The sequence below is a fragment of the Dermochelys coriacea genome, chromosome 14, assembly GCF_009764565.3.
Source record: "Dermochelys coriacea isolate rDerCor1 chromosome 14, rDerCor1.pri.v4, whole genome shotgun sequence".
Taxonomy (NCBI): Eukaryota; Metazoa; Chordata; order Testudines; family Dermochelyidae; genus Dermochelys; species Dermochelys coriacea.
The window spans coordinates 38,272,547-38,292,510 of record NC_050081.1 but is presented as its reverse complement, the minus strand read 5'-3'; the positions used below and the strand labels follow the sequence as shown (position 1 = coordinate 38,292,510).

At 59.1% G+C, this 19,964-nt stretch overlaps 1 protein-coding gene across 5 annotated transcripts; it reads right to left on the bottom strand.

Annotated features, from left to right (window-relative positions):
• Nucleotides 1–3,901: 3,901 nt before the first annotated feature.
• Nucleotides 3,902–17,814, bottom strand: MDC1 (mediator of DNA damage checkpoint 1). Of its 5 annotated transcripts, XM_043496593.1 has the most exons (17): nt 17,293–17,530; nt 16,627–16,756; nt 15,853–16,305; nt 14,642–14,720; nt 13,041–14,107; nt 12,453–12,881; nt 11,697–11,792; nt 11,357–11,425; nt 11,040–11,084; nt 10,189–10,653; nt 9,811–9,911; nt 7,579–8,217; nt 7,073–7,186; nt 5,422–5,604; nt 5,155–5,280; nt 4,514–4,624; nt 3,902–4,251 (listed from the first exon to the last, which is right to left on the bottom strand). In XM_043496593.1, the coding sequence occupies exons 1-17, from the start codon at nt 17,419–17,421 to the stop codon at nt 3,991–3,993; spliced, it is 4,497 nt and encodes a 1,498-aa protein (XP_043352528.1). In that variant the 5' UTR covers nt 17,422–17,530; the 3' UTR covers nt 3,902–3,990. The 5 variants fall into 5 exon arrangements, with proteins under 5 accessions (XP_043352528.1, XP_038226731.1, XP_038226727.1 ...); XM_038370803.2 differs by lacking the exon at nt 17,293–17,530 and adding an exon at nt 17,652–17,814 and having other exon boundaries at nt 12,453–14,107; XM_038370799.2 differs by having other exon boundaries at nt 12,453–14,107; nt 17,293–17,527.
• Between the last annotated feature and the right edge of the window lie 2,150 nt (nt 17,815–19,964).

Below are 19,964 nucleotides of genomic sequence, written 5' to 3'. Positions count from 1 at the left end.
GTGCACACGCACCCTGAAACATAACACCTCATAAAGAAACTTCTCCCGTGTTTCTCCACTGCATGACAGAGGCTCTCGCCCCCTTCAAACGGGCTTTTTTCAGCTTTGTTTTTAAAGCAGCAAGCCCCGAGGAAAGGCTATTTTAAGGGCAGAAGTGTCTGGGGAGTATCACGGATGTGAACAATCACACAGTAGCTAAAGCGGGTGACTGTGATGAGCAAAGCCACAAGTCATTTAGCAGAAATTACTTACCACTTACCATCCTCTTCTCATTCATAGTCCCTAACCACAGTGTTTGGCAGTCACAGGAATGGGAAGTGTGGCCAGGTTCTTCTTATGATCTATTACATTCATGTTCAAAAACGTCAATATGCAAAAATAAAACAAAGCCACGAACTGCATCCCACCCGAGGCAGGAACCTGTCCGGGGTATCATCAAACAGTTACACCCCACAGTCAATGGGGACACCCACCTTGAAAGAAATCTTCTGCAAACCCCCCTCTTCCAGCCTTCAAACAACCCGCAGCCTCACCAAGCTCGTCATCAAAACAAACTCCCCACAGACCAGGACCCACCAGTTCAAAGTGGCACTGGAACAGATGCAAAACCTGCATGGATGGAGAGGGAGTGTATGGGGATGGAGGGAGGGAGGGATGGGTGGGGGGGATGGATGGAGAGTGGTATATGCGATAGATCAAGGGAGGGAGGAAGGGAAAGAGGGATGTGGGAGGATGGGGGTGTATGGGAATCGATGAACGGATGGAAAGAGAGGTATGTGTGGATGGAGGGATGGAGAGAGGGATTTGTGTGGGGGCTAGATGGATGGATGCAGCGAAGGGTGTGTGGGTATAGATGGCTGCATGGATGGAGGTGGGGGTGTATGAGGATGGACTGAGAGAGGGGTGTGTGGGGGGGATTAATGGATGGGTGGATGGATGGAGAGGGGATGAATGAAGATGGAGGGATGAAGAGGGATGTGTGTGGGGTGATGGATGGATGGACGGATGGAGAGGGGTGTGGGAATGGAGGAAGGGAGGGATGGGGGTGTGTATGGGAATTGAATGGATGCAGGTGGGTGTAATGGAGAGAGGGAGGGAGAGAGGGATGTGGGGGGGATGATGGATAGGGGTGTGTGGGAATTGAATGGATGGTGGGAGAAGAGTGTTGGGATGTGTGTGGGGATGGAGAGGGGAGTGTGGGGATGGATGGATGCAGTGAGGGGTGTGTGGGGATGGAGGGATGGAGAGAGGGGAGAGTGGGGATGGATGGAGAGGTTCCATGAATAGAAATGTCCCATGACCACACATTCATTGCATACTTAAAAACCACGTGAATTTAAAATAATTTCTTACTGTGTTGGCAGCAAAGTAAAACCTTGGGTCTTGTTTAATCCTAATCATCCCTGGCTCTTATCAAGCTCTTTCGCGCAGCAGAGCTGAAAGCGCTTCACAGAGGAGGGGCGTGTCATTATCCATTTTGTACAGATGGGGAAACTGAGGCACGGAGGGGTGCAGCGACTGACCCAAGAGGGCCCTGGTAGAGCTGGGAATAGATGCAAGTTCTCTCAGGTCTCAGCCCATTTATTCCTGTTTAGCCTGTCAGTGCCTTGGCCTGGCAGCTGGACAACACCAGTGCAAAAGGGCCTCGATCCCGTCTGGGGTCTGTGTGTGCCCCCACCCTCACACACCGAGCAGAGCAGCAGCCAGGCTGTGGAAGCTGTCCTGCCCGGGCCCCCTGCTTGGGGGAGCGCACAAGAGACTCCCCACAGAGCTCTGGCTGGATACCTGGCCATGCTGCTCCCTCCTCTGGGGTGGGGAAGGGGCTGCGTGGGTCACTGGAGAGGGAACAGATGCAAAACCTGCAGCCGTAGCTCCACTGCTACAACGATCAATGCTCCCCCAATGCACCTTCCACGATCCAAGGGTCCTACCCCTGCCTCTCACGACGTAGGTACCTTGCCCAGTGCACTAAATGCCCCAACAAGCACCAGGCGCTCTCAAATGAACTCACATGGGACAATGATAAAAGACAAAAAACACCTGCTCCCGTGTAGGTGAACGCTTCACATGACGATCACTCCGTATCTGACCTCTCCATACTCGTCCTCAAAGGAAACCAGCACAACGCTTTCCAAAGACGAGCCCAAGAGCTTAAATCCCTCACTGCTGGACACAAACTCCCGGCCTGAACAGAGACGCTGGTTTGCGTCTGGAGCCCGCTACCCCGTTGTCCTAGGGCTGCAGATGGTTGAATTGCTCACTTCATCTTGCAATGGGCGTTAACTCCTTACGCTAAACGATCTGCTCCCCCTTGGATTTAGCTGTGATGCTGGAAGGCCCCTTTCCCAGCCCCGCAGATGAGCTCGGTGCAGGTCGAAAGCTTGGCTCACTCCCCAGCAGCAGTTGGTCCAATAAAAGAAATTACTGATATTCCCCACTACACGGATCTGACCCTCGTCTTTCAACCCCGCTCACGCCTGCACTGTTCCCACACAAACTCCCCTGTGGGAATGTGACCTCACCGCTGGTGCATCTCCCCGTGGCCAGGCACGGCACGGCAGCGCTCTCCTCTCTGGCGCCCCCTCCTGGCTAGGCACGGCACGGCCGCGCTCTCCTCTCTGGCACCCCCTCCTGGCCCCCTGTGGCATGGTGACTTCCCTCTCCAGTGCCCCCTGTTGACAATCACTTTAGTCTCTTCTTGCAACTCAGCCCTGCAGCCAAGTCAGGCTTTAGTCCCACCACAAAACCCAGCGTCTTTTAAGCTGGCTGTCGCCCCATGGTCCTTCCTCCCTTGCAGGGCTTTGAACCATCCTTATCCTCCTCTGTCCAGGGGAGCCTCACACCCCCTTCCCGGGCTGGCTGCGGGACCCACGTTTATCCTCTGCCCTGGGCTCCGGCCTAGGGCCATGGTGTAGTAACGGGGCCAACCCACTTATGCTTCTTGCGAGCTCAACTGTGAAATGTGAGTGAAAGTCACGAAAACATCCCCAGTCCCCGGCCACACTGACGGGAAGCAGAGGAAAGGGAAACAGAAGAACTAAAAGAAAATTTTTCCACCAAATGCATCCGATGAAGTGAGCTGTAGCTCACGAAAGCTTATGCTCTAATAAATTTGTTAGTCTCTAAGGTGCCACCGGTACTCCTTTTCTTTTTGCGAATACAGACTAACACGGCTGCTACTCTGAAACCAGAAGAACTAAAGGAGTCCAAAACGAGCGCGCCTCCAGCCAGAACGCACAGGCTGGGCAGGGATCACGCCTGGCAGCCAAGAGAAACTGAGGACTGAAAATTAATAAACCAAACTTGGCGCATGGGAAATTAGCTCTAATTGGGAGACAGAATAATGAGGGGATGAGCAGCCCCCACTCCCTCTTGGGGTCCTTAAAGAAAACGGCTGAGGGGGAAAAACTGGTTTCTGGAGCAAGCACCACCATCAGGGCTGCTCCCCACACCTCCTGGGACCCCGTGGCCTTTGGCCTCCTGATCCACTTGAGTCATAACTGAGGCCTACAGGGCCAGCAAGGGCATGAATAGGCAGGACAGAAGGGGGGGGCGTTAAATCTAGTGACAGCCTGACTCCCCCGTCCCCCAGCCCGAGACACCTGGGCACCACCCAGCACAGGCAGTGCAAGGGGCAGGATGGAACAATCAGTCACAACTGCACCCTGCTTCTGAATGCACTCTGGTGACATCAGTGCAACAGCAGGGGACAGGCCCCTGCCCCATTCCCCGCCCCTCTGAGCCAGCCAGTCCCCACCCTGCAGCCAGATGGGAGCTGGCACCCCCTAGAGGGGACAGGCCCCGTGCCCCATTCCCCATCCCCCTGAGCCAGCCAGTCCCTGCCTTGGATCCGGAAGGGAGCTGGCACCTTCCAGAGGAAAAAGGCCCCATATTAGCCACATTATTTCAAAATGACTTTATTGCTGCTAGAAAAGCGGGGTATTTACAGGGTTAAGGCTCATGGGTCCAAGGTCAGGGATCACTGACCCCTCAGCGCCGCCTCTTGGCGGACCTGGGCAGGGTGGGGGCAGGACCCGATGCCCCCTTCCTCTTGCTCCCGCGGGTGGCAGGGGTAGCGGCGCTGGGCGGGGGCGGGGCAGGCGTGCCGTCCAGGCGGTAGGAGGCCAGGTCGACAGCCTGCTGGAGGATGCCCGTCAGGAGGAACTCGGTGCTGGCGACGGGCAGCCGGGCGCTCAGGGCGGGTCGGCAGCAGGGAAGGTCTTCGGGGCAGGAGATGACGATGCGCTTGTCCTGAAAGGGTTAAATCCTTCTCACTCCCGACCCGCAGCCCCCCCCTTCTGTGCCCCATCAGTCCCGATCCACGGCCCCCACTTCCTTCCGTCACTCCTGCCCCACAGCCCCCGTGCTCCTCACTCCCTCCCCTACCTCCCTGTACCCCTCACTGCTGCCCCACAGCCCCTCTCCCTCATTCCCCCCCCAACCTCCCCTGCCCCTCACTGCCAACCTGCAGCCCCTCTCCCAGCTCTGCTGGTGCCCCTCACTCCCCCCTCACCTTGTACGTCCGGGGCATATGGGGCAGGAAGACCCCCCCGCTGCACTGGATGATGTCCTTCATGTGCTCGGGCTCCGGCTTGACATTGGGGGTGACGTGAATCTCGTAGCCCTGGGGGAGGGGGACGCGGCTGTGACTGACCCACCCCCTGCTCCCATGAGGGAAGGGGCGGAGCCAGCGTGGGGCAGGGGAGGCAGCTAAGCCCAGGGACCATGTGTCCACAGCTAAGACCTCGAGGGTGAGGATCTCGTGACAGGGCCAGTTGCAGGCTGCATCCTGCCCAGATGGGTCCACTCGGGGGCTTAGGGCATGAGTGGGGGGGGGGCCCAACAACTGCAGCTGCCCCCCCCATGTGGTAGATGGTGGGGAGGGGATGGGGAGTGAGCGGGTTCAGAGGGTCTCACCTGCAACATGCCAATGGGGGGTGGATGTTGGGGGAGCCAGTGGGGTTTCACATGCAGACGGGCCTCCCTACGTTGGCAGTGTGGGGGGAAGGGGTCTCAACAGCAGGGCCCCCCACATGGTGCAGGGGGTGTCAATGGGGTCAGAGGGGTGGATGGGGGGGGTCTCACCTACAGCAGGGCTCCCCGCGTGGTGCGGGGGGTGTCAGTGGGGTCAGAGGGGTGGACGGGGGGTCTCACCTGCAGCAGGGCCCCCCTGCGCGCTCGCTGCAGCGACTGGGCCAGGCTGAAGTGGAAGTTTCGCTCTTGCTCCGTGTCATGCACCAGGAAGCCGCTGGGCGACAGGAAGCAGGCGCTGCGCCCGCTCTGGGGGAGGGGAAGGGGGGGCAGTGTCACCTGGGGCAGCCCCCCAATGTCTCTTCCTCTCCCCCCCAGTCCCCAGCGTTGCCCCAATCGTTCCCTCTCCCCTGCCCCCCCACACCAGGTCCCCCCTCCCCCTGGTGGTACCTTGTCCAGCCAGTCCAGCGTGACGATGGGCACCCCGCGGGCCAGGGCACACAGGAACTTGACAGTGCGGCGCACCCGGTCCGTCACCAGGTGGGTGCAGTCGAAGACCGACAGGGCCAGCGCCCCGCCCAGCGCCGAGACCACCCGCTCACCCGCCTCGTCAATCACCCCCGTGAACAGCACCTGGGGGTGGGGAGCACAGTCAGCACGGACCAGCCCATCCCCTAGACTGTCCCTCCCCCGCCGCCCCTCGGAAGCGGGGAGGCTTGGTAAAGTCCCTTCCCCGCACCCCCAGGGGCGGGGTAACTTGCTACATCCCCCTCCCCACCACCCTGGGGGCAAGGCTGTTTGGTATGGTCCCCTCACACCCCCCCCCCCAGGCAGGGTAACTTGGTATGTCCCCTCCCACCCTAATGGGGGGAAGCTATTTGCTACCAGCTCCTCATCCCCTCCCCACAGCAAGGCACCATGGTAAATTCCTCTCCTACCCCACCCTTATGGCTTGGTACATTCCCATTAGGTCTGTTAAAGGTGGGGGTACAGCCTCCCCCCCACACTTGGTACAGCCTGACCACCCACTTCCACTCCAGAGCAGGCCTGCTGGAGCCTGGATTACAGCCCTTACCCCCTGCTTTGCACCCATGCAGGGCCCAACGGGCCGTGTCCTGCCCCACATCGGCCCCAGCAGGTCAGCACAGGGCAGGAGGCCTTTGAACAAATGGCCCAACAGAAACCCTGAGTGTGTGTGGGGAGGAGGGGGGGACATGACTAAAAATAAAGCACGGAGGGCAATTGCTGGCCACAGGAACAGCCAACCACCAGGGTGTCATAGCAGCAAACTGATGCACGTAACACGTACACAAGCCACAGCCACGAATTAACCTCCTCAGGCCTTCTCACGACACATTTTTGGTGGCCTGGGAGCATGGCTACCAACTCCCGCTGGTGGCCACTCTGCCAGTTTTTCCTAAAATGCTTCACTAACTTGAGGAAAAACAAATAAATATGCACCTCGACACGTCCAAATCATGGGCGTTGATATACATAGGAGGGTTTTCTCCTGACTCATTAAGAAAAGTAACGTACAGTCGTCTCTATTCTTTACTGGACCGGCAGCACAGAAACACAAACAAGGTGCTTTGCACGTTCTTGTCTTTTTTTGGAGGGGGTCGGTTTGGTTTGTTAGCTAGTGGTCTACTGCTGTGAGAAGTGACACTTGCCGGTTAATATCACTTTTCACAATCTCCCAGCTGGCTGCTAAGTCTGCTGTGAGAAGCGACGTGAACAAACCGACAAATATAACTTTTCCCAGCAGATTTATTGTGACAAAGTTATCCGTGGAGGCCAAGGAGGGGGCTGGTGAGCTGGGGAGACGGAGCCCAAAGCCCCAGGGCTGAAGTCCGACCCCACCGGCTCTGGGAAGGTGGAGAACTCAGTGCGCGTCTCCCCAGAGGGGGGCAGGTTATATATCATCTATAGATCGGTCTACACGGTCCCTGTTGTCCCCCCCCCACTCCCTCCTCTGAGCCAGGACAGAGCCCAGAGCTGGGAGATATATCGGGCGGGGTGGCAGTTGGCACCCCCTAGAGGGGAAGGGCCCCCGTGTCCCAGCCTGCCGGCCTCCCCGCCCAGCAGTCCTGGGCTTTCTTACCCTGGGGGAGGTCATGCCACTGGCTGCCCCCTGGGATCGGCGAGGGGCCCTGGCTCGCAGTCCCTCCACCTTGTTCTCTGTGCTCTGATGGCACAATGGGGGGACCGGCGCCTCCTGCAGGGGGAATGAGGGGAGTGAGACTCACTTATAGACCCCCCACCCTGCCACTTCTGAGTTTTCCCTAGCCACTTAGACCACACCCCCATAGACCCACCCCTAGCAGGAGAGGCCCTGCACCTCGAGTCCACCCCAGCAATGGATTCCCCCACTGACCATATCAGGCTCCATCCCCAGAAAATTATACCCCGCCCATTTTGCAAACAACCGCAGCCAGTCTGTCCACACAATAAATTACACCCTGCCCCCTGGTACCCAGGCCCCATCCATATAAGGCTCCGCCTCCCAGTGGGCGGGCCCTGTCCTTAGCAAGACAGGGGTGAGGCCTGACACCTGTGGTGGGGACTTTCTCCCACCCTGCCAGTCCTGCCCACTGGCCTGTTACCCACCTGCCTCTTTCTGGCACCGCTCCCAGCATCTTCTCGGGCCGTGGCACTGCCCACTTGTCCCTCGCCCCGTGCCTGAGGCAGATCCGGGGTGGCCACCCCTCTCCGCTTGCCTCGGGCCTCCCTGGCTGGCTCTGCAGCACCCCTCCTCCTGGGGACCGGCTCCTGGGCGGGGGCTCTCTGGGACCGCTGGGCTCGGCCCTGCGGCGCCTCTGGCTCTGCTCTCCCCGAGCCCCTCCTGGGCTCGTGGACTCGGGCCGGTTCCGTACCTGCAGCGCCCCGAGATCTCCGGGCCCGGCCTGGAGCTGCCTGGCTCAAGGCCTCTGGCTCTGTGGGGGGGTCCTGGGTCCGCAGAGCCCCCTTGGGCCTCTTCACAGGGCCGGGCTGCTCCACCTCCTCGACGCTCCCCGGTTCCGGCGCCTCCATGTACACGGCCGGGCTGCAGAGCTGTCGCCGCCCCCTACGCTGGGGGGCGGCCGGGATGGGCTGGTTGGGGTCTCCAGACCCCACTGGCTTCTCTGTCCCACCCCGCCGGCTCCGCCTCTCTGGAGCAGGGGCTGGCGGTGGGGGAGCAGGAACCGGAGCGGATCGCAGGCTCCGGCGCCTCACGGGGGTGGAGGGACTAGGATGAGCCTCTGGAACCTGGCGGGGGGAGGGATAGAGAGAAAGAGATTGGGGGGCTGGGATCCAGGACTCCTGGGTGGGATCAATATGAACATCAAAAGGTGGATAAGGAATTGGTTAAAGGGGAGACTGCAACGGGTCCTACTGAAAGGCGAACTTCAGGTTGGAGGGAGGTTACCAGTGGAGTTCCTCAGGGATCGGTTTTGGGACCAATCTTATTTAATCTTTTTATTACTGACCTTGGCACAAAAAGTGGGAGTGTGCTAATAAAGTTTGCAGATGATACAAAGCTGGGAGGTATTGCCAATTCGGAGAAGGATCAGGATATTATACAGGAGGATCTGGATGACCTTGTAAACTGGAGTAATAGTAATAAGATGAAATTTAATAGTGAGAAGTGTAAGGTTATGCATTTAGGGATTAATAAGAAGAATTTTAGTTATAAGTTGGGGACGCATCAATTAGAAGTAACGGAAGAGGAGAAGGACCTTGGAGTACTGGTTGATCATAGGATGACTATGAGCTGCCAATGTGATATGGCTGTGAAAAAAGCTAATGCGGTTTTGGGATGCATCAGGAGAGGCATTTCCAGTAGGGATAAGGAGGTTTTAGTACCGTTATACAAGGCACTGGTGAGACCTCACCTAGAATACTGTGTGCAGTTCTGGTCTCCCATGTTTAAAAAGGATGAATTCAAACTGGAGCAGGTACAGAGAAGGGCTACTAGGATGATCTGAGGAATGGAAAACTTGTCTTATGAAAGGAGACTTAAGGAGCTTGGCTTGTTTAGCCTAACTAAAAGAAGGTTGAGGGGAGATATGATTGCTCTCTATAAATATATCAGAGGGATAAATATAGGAGAGGGAGAGAAATTATTTAAGCTCAGCACCAATGTGGACACAAGAACAAATGGGTATAAACTGGCCACCAGGAAGTTTAGACTTGAAATCAGACGAAGGTTTTTAACAATCAGAGGAGTGAAGTTTTGGAATAGCCTTCCAAGGGAAGCAGTGGGGGCAAAAGATCTATCTGGTTTTAAGATTCTACTCGATAAGTTTATGGAGGAGATGGTATGATGGGATAATGGGATTTTGGTAAGTAATTGATCTTTAAATATTCAGGGTAAATAGGCCAAATCCCCTGAGATGGGATATTAGATGGATGGGATCTGATTTACTATAGAAAATTCTTTCCTGGGTATCTGGCTGGTGAATCTTGCCCATGTGCTCAGGGTTTAGCTGATTGCCATATTTGGGGTCGGGAAGGAATTTTCCTCCAGGGCAGATTGGAGAGGCCCTGGAGGTTTTTTTGCCTTCCTCTGTAGCATGGGGCATGGTTGACTGGAGGGAGGCTTCTCTGCTCCTTGAAGTTTTGAACCATGATTTAAGGACTTCAATAGCTCAAACATGGGTGAGGTTTTTCATAGGAGTGGGTGGGTGACATTCTGTGGCCTGCGCTGTGCAGGAGGTCGGACTAGATGATCAGAATGGTCCCTTCTGACCTTAGTATCTATGAATCTATGTCCCCAGCTCAGAGAAGGGGGTGCAGGAACTCTCCAGTCAGTGTGTGCAGTCTCCATTCCTCCAGGAGAGGGCGCCAGCCCCTGCTCACCTTCCTAGCATCCTCAGGCTGTGCCCCCTTGGGGTGGGCCCCAGCCCCCGTGACCCCGACAGCCGCTGGGGTCTCCCATCTCCCTGCAGCCTCCAGGCCACCTGGAGAAGAAGATGAATTAATTCCAACCAGCTATTGCAGTTCCCTTCATTGCCACTAGATGTCACTGCCTGCCAAGGCACATCATGTGACTGCCAGCTACACCCCTGCTCCTTGCACAGGGTATCACACACACACGCAGCGCACCAGCCGTGTCACACGCACACACATCCACACGCAGAGCACAGTCGCACCGGACATGTCACACCCACAAAGAGCACTTAGCGTGTCTCTCACTCAGACACGCCCACACACTCTCCCCACACCCCCATCACTCACCCTGCCGTCTCAGGCGCTGCCCAGAGCTGCTGCCCCCGGGCTCTGCTCCTGCCCGCCCGCCCTCACCCTGCAGCGCCAGGGTTACTCTGCGGGGGGCGCTCAGCACAAGGCGCACGGGCTGGGATTCCTCCTCTTCTGGCAGCTCCCTCCCAGCGCCCCCCGCTGGCAGTGCCCTGCCAGGGGGCTCTGACTCCTCCTTGGGGCTGAGGCGAGCAGCAGCCGGGGCCTGGGTGACGAGGGGCAGCAGCCCCCCAGAGGCCGGGCCGGGCACTGCGGGCTGCGCCGGCTCCTGAGACAGGGCTCCCCCCAGTGGCGGATGGTGGGGCAGCAGCTGGGTGTCCTCCTCAGGGGTGAAGGGCTGGGTGGGCTGGTCCGAGTGGAGCCCGGGGTCCTCGCAGAACGACTGAGTGGCCCCCAGAACATACAGATCCTCCTCCTCCTCCTCCTTCTCTGAAGAGGTGCAGACTGAGGGTGGGGAGAGGAGGAGGGGGGAAAAAGAAGATGAGGATAGAACCCAGGCATCCTGGCTCCCAGCCCCTCTTCCCCGCTCTAACCACTAGCCCCCAATCCCCTCCCAGAGCCGGGGAGAGAACCCAGGAGTTTGGGCTCCAAGCCCCCAGCTCTAATCACTCCAGTCAGCACTGGCTGGCTTGGCCCAGTCTGGCACGGAGGTGGGGAGACCAGCCAGGGCAGGTCTGTCATGGCAGCAGCTCTTGCGCTTCCCAGAATCCTTAGCTACCCCTCCTCCTCCACCCCACCGTGAAATCCAAGATGGCAGATCCAGACAGGTTTCCTCTCTGCCCCCCCATCCCCCTTAGCGCCATAACCCAGCGTGGGGCCATTGTGCTCACCTGGAGCGTGCAGGGCTGGGCCAGCAGGGGGCGACATCACGGACCCTGCAAAGGGATCAGAGTGGTGGCAGGAATTGGTGGGGGAGGGGTGACTGCCCGAGGCCCCATCCCTGGGGCCACTAACTCCACCCCCTGCCTGCGGCCCCGCCCCCAGGGGGCATCACTAACTCCGCCCCTCTGGTGACCTATTGGCGAGTTCTCAGCCCTGCAGGACCATGGAGACTGAGCTGCCCTGTCTGGCCACCAGATGGAGCCACCCTGGGAGGAGACGCTGATGGGAACTGTGATCATGGGGGGCTGGATTCCCCCCAACCCACCTTTTGCAGGCAGGGGCGATCTGAAGACAAACGTCTGGGTGGCTTCCTCCTCTAGGGTGCTCCCAGAATCTGTGGAGAGAGGAATTACCGAGGGTCCTTCACAGCTTTCCCAACACCGATCTCTTCACTCACACAACCCCACAGATTGCCTGCCCAGAGGGAGGGACGAATGCTAGATCATGGGGGGAAACTGAGGCACAGAAAGGGGAAGGGACATGCCAGAGGTCACACAGCAAGATGGAGCTAGATACAGAACCCAGGAGTCCTGGCTCCCCCCTCCCCCCTTAACCACAGATCCCACTCCCCTCCCAGAGCCAGGGATGGAACTCAGGAGTCCCACCTGCTGCCGCAGGGGCTCTGGCAGCCTCGGCCCCCGAGGACGGGGTCTCCTCAACCAGGTAGCACTGCGTGGCCTGCAGGGCAAAATCAGCGTCATCTGGGAAGGGGAAGGAGAGCGGAGACTCCAGGTGAAACTGACGCACCTGATCCCATCGCAGCATGCAGGGCAGGGCCCTCACCCCTAGGGAGCCGGAGACCGGGGCAGGGAACGGGACCCAGGCGTCTGGGACGACAGCGCAGGGCGCTCACCCCTAGGGAGCCGGAGACCGGGGCAGGGAACGGGACTCAGGCGTCTGGGACGACAGCGCAGGGCGCTCACCCCTAGGGAGCCGGAGACCGGGGCAGGGAACGGGACCCAGGCGTCTGGGACGACAGCGCAGGGCGCTCACCCCTAGGGAGCCGGAGACCGGGGCAGGGAACAGGACCCAGGCGTCTGGGACGACAGCGCAGGGCGCTCACCCCTAGGGAGCCGGAGACCAGGGCAGGGAACGGGACCCAGGTATCCGGGACAGCAGCGCAGGGCATTCACCCCTAGGGAGCTGGAGACTGAGGCAGGGAACGGGACCAGGCTTCCGGCACGGCAGCGCAGGGCGCTCACCCCTAGGGAGCTGGAAACTGGGACAGGGAATGGGACCCAGGCGTCTGGGACGACAGCGCAGGGCGCTCACCCCTAGGGAGCCGGAGACTGGGGCAGGGAACAGGACCAGGCGTCCGGGACAGCAGCACAGGGCTTGTGTCTCCCAGCCCCCATATTTACCCTCCACATCCGTCTCGCTGTCGTCTCCTGGCTGGGCTGGGCCCCAGGCTGGCTCCTTGTTCCCCTCGGTGTCCATCACCTTGGCCTCTGGGCTGACATGGGACTGGGGGGCTGGTAGCTCCTCCCCACCTGCCTGGGCTGGGCCCCCCACAAGACCTGGTGCCTGATTGAACTCTGCCCCAGGAGCCCCCTCCACATCTGTGTCGCTGTCTCCACTGGCTGTAGGCAGGTGGAGCGTCTGTTGGCCAACATCTGGATTCTCCTCCACATCTGTATCGCTGTCCCCAGTGGTGACAGGCAGAGGGCCCGTTTGTCTTCCAACATATGGTTTCCCCTCAGCCTCCTCCACATCTGTATCGTCGCCTGCCTCCACAGTGGGCCGATGGCTCCTCTGTACAACATCTGGATTCCCCCCAGACTCCTCCACATCTGTATCGCTGTCCTCATTTCCTGCAGGCCGATAGCCCTTAGGATGCACATCTGGTTTCCCCACCATCCCCATCACATCTATAGCTCTGTCTCCAGGGAGAGCAAGTTGATGGTTCTTCGTTACAACATCTGGATTCTTTGCCGCTTCTTCCTCCACATCTGTATCACTGCCCACATCAATAGTAGGTGGATGGCTCTTTGCAGTGACATCTGGATTTCCCACAAACTCCTCCACATCTGTATCGCTGTCCTCATTTCCTGCAGGCCGATGGCCCTTAGGATGCACATCTGGTTTCCCCACCGCCTGCGCCACATCTACATCTCTGCCCCCTGGGGAAACAAGTTGATGGTTGTTCTGTACAACCACTGGAGTCTCTGCCTTCTCTTCCTCCACATCTGTATCACTGCCCACCTCAACCGCGGGCTGATGGCTCTTCTGTACATCTGGATTCTCTACAACCTCCTCCACATCTGTATCGCTCTCCCCATCTTTGGCAGAGTGATGACTCTCGGGATGCATATCATCTGGATTCTCCACTCCCCCCTCCACATCTGTCTCTCTGCCCCCAGGGAAAGTAGGTTGATGGTTCTGCTGCACATCTGGATTCTTTGCCACATCCTCCTCCACATCTGTATCGCTGTCCATCTGATCTCTGGGCTGATGGCGCTTTGGACCTACATCTGGATTCACACCAGCCCCCTCCACATCTGTATCGCTGTCCCCATTTCCGGCAAGCTGATGGCCCTTTGAATACACATCTGCATTCTCTACCTCCTCCTCCACATCTGTATCACTACCCATCTCAATGGCAGGTGCGTGGCTCTTTGGATCCACAACATCTAGATTCTCCACAACCTCCTCCACATCTGTATCGCTGTCCCCCAGGACAGCAGGTCCATGGTTCTTCTGCACAAGATCTGGATGCCGTTCCTCCTCCTCCACATCTGTAACGCTGCCCACCTCAGCGGGGAAACCGTTCCCCAGGCCCCCGACAGCTGGCCCATGGCCTGTGCCTGAGGCGATGCCAGTGTGGCCAGGCCCCTTGACCGAGCAGCAGGCGGCCAGCGCAGGCTCTCGGTCCGTCCCAACCACCCCCATGGCCCTGGGCTGCTTGGGACCCAGGGCAGTGACTCTGTTTTCCGGCGGGCCGGGGGTCTTCTCGCTGCCGTAGCTCAGGCGCAGGGAGGGGCAGGGGGCGTCAGGGGTCTCGCCACCTTCCTCATCGCTGGGGGGCAGAGAACAGCAGATCAGAAGCCACCGGAAGCTACGGAGTCAGCACTACCGAACTCACCACCCCACAGCACAGCGCCCCCTACTGAGCTCCCTCCAAGCCCCCCACAGTGCCCCCCACTGAACCCCTGCCCCACAGCACAGCGCCCCCTACCGAGCCCCACTGCGCTCCCTGCTGAGCTCCCCAACCCTCAGCACAGCACCCCCCTCTGAACCCCCCGCCCCACAGCACAGTGCCTCCTACCAAGCCCGCCCTGCGGCATGGCTCCCGCTACCGAGTCTCCCCCAGTGCCCCTACTATGCCCGCCCCATGGGACAGATCCTGCTACCGAGACCCCGCCGCACAGTGCCGCACTGGGATCTTGGGGTCAGCACTTACTGCTGGAGGAGAGCGCCCCCTGCTGAGCCCCCTGCCCCGCTCCCTGCAGCACATCCCCTCCCCTTCGCTCTAACCACTAGACCCCGCTCCCCTTCCAGAGCCGGAACAGAACCCAGGAGTCCGGGCTCCCCCTGCTAGGCCCGTCTCTACCTTTCCGGCACCACAGTTGCACACGGGGAGGAGAACGCTGTGTCGGAACGGGCTCCGGTGTCAGAGGAGGAGACCGAGCCTGGTGGACAAGACAGACACAGGGTGTCAACAGGGAATCCGGGGGCCTGCGTGTCTCCCACCTGCAGAAGGTTTGTTACCATAATATCGTAGGATGCCTGAGCACTCACGCTGCCAGTAACCAGAGGGGAAGCCCAGACATGGAATTCCCGACCCTCATCCCTCCCACCCCCAATTTGTTATCGTAGGGTCTACTGTAAAAGAGAGGGGTAGACAAAGCAAACAAAGCCAGGAGTCCTGACTCCCAGCCCCCTCCCCTGCTCCAGTGACTAGCCCTTATGTCACAGGAACAGAACCCAGGAATGCCTGCCCACTAACACTGGTTTGTTATTGTAGGGTCTACAGTAATATCATAGGGTCCCGGTGTATAGGCGGGGGTTCAACAGAATCTCCCACTACCCAACTCATGCCCTCACCTAGCTACTTTGTTATTGTAGGGTACCCTAGTGCCACGATTGTGTGTAACCTTGAAGGAAGAGGGAGTCCATACAGACTCAACCCCCACCCTCCACAATTCTGAATCCCACACTCATGCCATGCCTGGTTTGTTGTTGTAGAGCCCATCATAATATCATAGGGAGGGAGTTGGCCTACTGCCAGGGCTGTGCCTAATCTGTGTGGAAGGGGGAACCCAGATATAGACTCACTCCCAGCCCCCCTGCATGCAGACCATGGCTAGTTCATTATTGTAGGGCCTACATAATATTATAGAGTTGCCCAAGTGCGAGGACTATATAATTGATGTGGAAGAGGATGGAGTCCAGACACAGATTCATGCCCAGTCCCCCCACACTCATGCCCTGGCTAGTTTGTTATTGAAGGGTTTACCACAATACCATAGGGTCCCTTCACACCAGGGCTCTTTGTAAACTTGAGGGCAGGAGCCCAGATATAGAATGATTTGCAGCCCTGCCACATCCCAGCCCTACTTGTACCATGCCTGGTTTGTTATTGTAGGGTCTACCATAATATCATGGGGTTGCCCTAATAATGCAATAGCTAGATATAATTTAAGTGGAAGCAGGAGCCCAAACAGAAAAACAAACCAGCAACGGTATGTGCGTGGGGTTGCTGGTTTGTTATTTTAGGGTCTGCAATAACATTACAGGCCCATCCCCACAATACCAACTCACCATTGCTCCCCAGCAGTTGCAGGAGTCTTCCTCCGCCCTGCGACTCCTCCTCATCCTCAGAGTCCCTGGCCAGAAGGGCCCCGTAGCCCATCCTCTTGCTGGGTGCGGGGGTCTCCTCGATGGCCAGGGTTTTGGGGACCCGGGGCTGGGTGGGCGGCACCTCCAGAGAGTCCTCAGGGTCAGCGTCCACCAGGGGCAGCAGGAAGTACTGGCAGCCCACGTCCCCGAACATGAGGGTGTCGCCATCCTCCAGGCTGTAGCGGACATGGGGCAGCAGCACGGCGCGCTGGCGCCGGGTCCGGTTCAGGCTGCCCCGGTCATAGAGCAGGTGGGGTCCATCCGGCACCGGGATCTCGATCACCGCGTGGGCTTTGGAGACAGAGGGGGCCGGCAAGCAGACCTGGCAGCTCGGCAGCCGCCCCACCACATTCTCCCCGGGGTAGATCCAGAAATCTGGGGGGAGGGGGGGGGAGAACACTGGAGTCCCGTCGCCCAGGCTGAGCCAGTAGACCCCATTCCCCTCTCAGATTAGGGGAGATAACCCAGGAGTCTTGGCTCCCAGCCCCCGCCGCTCTAACCACTAGCCCCCACTCCTCTCCCAGAGCTCAGGAGAGAACCCGGGAGTCCTGGCGCCGGGATGCCACCATCAAGGGCCATCAGAGCACTGGTAGGATCCCCTGGGAGAGCAGGTGAAATCTCCAAGGGGCGGATGGCTTTAATGGGTGGGGCAGGCCCCAGCCTTCAGCCTCCCCCCCCCCGTCCAGCACTACTGACCTTGCTCTGGCCCGTATTTGCTGCTGAGAAGGTGCAGCCGCCCCACGGGCTGGGGAGCTTCCCCGTCGGCCTCTCCCCCGGGGGGGTCCCCGTCCTCCCCCCACTCCAGCAGCTGGGTCTGCTCCATGGCCTGCGGGGCAACAGTCACAGGGTGAGTGACGGGCACCACCCACCCCCCCGTGCCCCCCCAGCCCCTCACTGCCCCCTTCCCGCCCCGTCAGCCCCGCCCCAGCACCCCCCTGTGCCCCTCACTGCCCCCCATCAGCCCCATCCCGCCCCCCATGCCGCTCACTACCCCCTTCCCGCCCCCCATCGGCCCCGCCCCAGGCCCCTCACTGCCCCCCCGCCCCCTGTCAGCCCCCCCAGCGCCGTCCCCGTGCTCCTCACTGCCCCCCATCGGCCCCGCCCCACCCCCCATGCCGCTCACTACTCCCTTCCCGCCCCCCCGTGCCCCTCACTGCCCCCCCGCCCCCTGTCAGCCCCCCCGGCGCCGTCCCCGTGCCCCTCATCGGCCCCGCCCCGCATTGGCCCGGCGCCCCCCCCGGAGCCCCACTACCCCGTTCCCGGCTCCCCAGCCCTGGCCCCACTGCCCCCCCCGCCTCGCCCTACCCGGCGCCCCCCAGGGGCCCTTCACTCCCCCCCCAGCTCTGCCGGGCCCCCCCCCACCTCCTGTTCCAACTGCAGCCCCCCGGCTCCCTCTAGGCGCGTCCCAGCGGGGAGGCCCCTGATTGGCCAGCCGGGGGCCTCCCGCAAAGCCTTCTCTTGTTCTGACTGGTCACTGTCGGTGCCAGTCATTGGGATGGGCGGGTTCTACCGCCCTTGTTCCCGCCCCGCCGCTCCCGGGGCCTAGTTTTGAGCTTGGAGCATAGAGTGGAGGGGGAGTAGGATGTGTGTGTGTGGAGTGTCATCCCGGAACCATAGAGCGGCACATGTTTCCTGGCTAGATTGTTCGCTGCGAGTCCGCCACCCCGCCCTTTTGGCGCCTACGAGGACCATAGAGAGGCTAATGTTCGGGTAGACATTACCTTGGAGACCATAGAGTGATACCGTGCTCTAGGCTAGAGTGTGCACAACGGGTCCGCCGAAACATGGAGGCGCTGTCGTTCCTCCCTACTAGCGCCACCTGGGATCATAGAGAGGAAACGCGTTGCCTAGACGTTACCACTGGAACCATCGAGCCGTAGGGGCTTTTGCAGGCTGGATTGGACAGGCTGGGTCCTCCAAAGCATGGCGGCTGCGGTCCGCCATAGCGGACCGTGGCGACGAAGCACTTTTGTGTGGACAAGATCACGGGAACCATAGAGGGGAGGGCGTGCCCGTAAGAGTAGCTAGAGCGTACACGCCAAGGTCCTCCCACACAGCGGGCCCCGCCCTCTTCTCCCCATGACGTCACCTCCGACCATGGAGTCGAATACACTTGTGCAGAGAATACCGAGCAACCATAGACACTTGGTGTGGGAGGCTAGAGTGTACACATCAGTCCTCCAGAAGATGCCCCCCGCTGGGCTTTGTCCCGCCCGTTTGCATCAGGTGTCGTCGCCATCTCGCCACGTGCAACGGGGCCGCGAGCTGCAGGGACGCCCCGGGGTGATTTGCATGGCTAGAGGGGGTGCATGGGGATGGATGGATGGATGGCTAGCTAGAGGAGATGCATGGGGGTGGATGGGATGGATGGACAGATGGCACGTAGATGGCTGGATGGCTAGAGGGGATGCAGGGAGGTGGATGGATGGACGGGCAGATGGCATGTAGATGGCTGGCTGGAGGGGGTGGATGGGGAGGGAGGGATGGATAGCAGGTATGTATATGGGTGGATGGAGAGAGGGGATGCATGGGGGTGGACAGACAGAAAGCACGTAAGAATGGCCACACTGGGTCAGACCAAAGGTCTGTTTAGCCCAGTAGCCAACAGTGGCCAGTACCAGCTGCCCCAGAGGGAATGAACAGAACAGGGAATCATCAAGTGATCCATCCCCTGTCGCCCGTTCCCAGCTCCTGGCAAACAGAGGCTGGGGACGCCATCCCTGCCCAACCTGCCTAATAGACCTGTTCTCCATGAATTTATCTAGTTCGGTTTTGAACCCTGTTATGGTCTTGGGCTTCACAACATCCTCTGGCAAGGAGTTCCACAGGTTGACTGTGCGTTGTGTGAAGAAATACTGCCTTTTGTTTGTCTTAAACCTGCTGCCTATTAATTTCATTGGGTGACCCCTGGTTCTTGTGTTATGAGAAGGAGTAAACAACACTTCCTTCTCTACTTTCTCCACACCAGTCATGATTTTATAGATCTCTGTCATATCCCCCCTTAGTCGTCTCTGTTCCAAGCTGAAAAGTCCCAGTCTTGTTAATCTCTCCTCATACGGAAGCTGTTCCATACCCCTACTCACTTGTGTTGCCCTTTTCTGAACCTTTTCCAATTCCAATATATCTTTTTTGAGATGGGGCGACCACATCTGCACGCAGTATTCAAGATGTGGGCGTACCATGGATTTCTAGAAGTATGTAGATGGATGGATGGATAGAGGAGGTGTATGGGGATGGACAGATAGAGGGTGTGTATAGGGATTGACGAATGGATAGAGAGGGTGTATGGGGATGGGTGGAGGGATGGACAGAGGAACCCAGGTGTCCTGATGACAGGTTTCAGAGTAGCAGCCGTGTTAGTCTATATTCGCAAAAAGAAAAGGAGGACTTGTGGCACCTGACGTTTCCATTCCTGTCGTTACGGCGTTTCCAGCCAGTCGCAGCATCTCCAGGGTGGGAACCTGTTCTGGAAAAACATCCAACGCTGTCGCTGCCAAGACAGAAAGGCGCAGAAAGGTTGCAGTCCCGCCACCTCACCACGAGATGTCAGGCCCAACCCTGTCTCAGCTGACGCCTGCAGCCTGCTCTGAGCTGGATCCAAGCCTCTGCACCGGCCGATTGCTTCAAGGGATGAGACACGGGACCTTTCCTGTCTAGGGGGTGTTGGTTCTGATCCGGTCCCAGGGCAGGCGATTGGCTGGCTCTGGGTGACGCTACTCCTGTGACATGCAGAGGCCTGTGGGATGCCTAGCTGGGAGCAAGACACACCAGCCAGGCAGCGAGAGAGAGAGAATTCTCGGTGCCGGCTCAGAGCACTGGGTCACACCATCCAGTGTCCTGTCTCCAGCCGTGGCTGATCGCTGGCGCTTGGGACAGGTCTCATGGTCTCGCCACGTTCGGTGGTGCAGTGAGAGGCTGACGAGGAAAAAAACTCCAGAGAGGATACATCTGGCCAGCTGAGCAACAGGGGAAAACCTATTCCTTCCTGACCCCAGGTGGCGGAAGCCATGAAGCATGAGATTGGATTTTACATG

What these genes read in the sequence shown, in the direction of transcription:
- MDC1 (XM_038370799.2), bottom strand. Translation starts at nt 17,421, where the DNA reads ATGACTGGCACCGACAGTGACCAGTCAGAACAAGAGAAGGCTTTGCGG. An exon ending in CAAATACGGGCCAGAGCAAG is followed by an intron (nt 16,306 to 16,626) that starts GTCAGTAGTGCT and finishes CCCTCCCCCCAG; the next exon opens with ATTTCTGGATCTACCCCGGG. An exon ending in GCAGGGGGGCCCTGCTGCAG is followed by an intron (nt 4,625 to 5,154) that starts GTGAGACCCCCC and finishes CCCCTCCCCCAG; the next exon opens with GGCTACGAGATTCACGTCAC.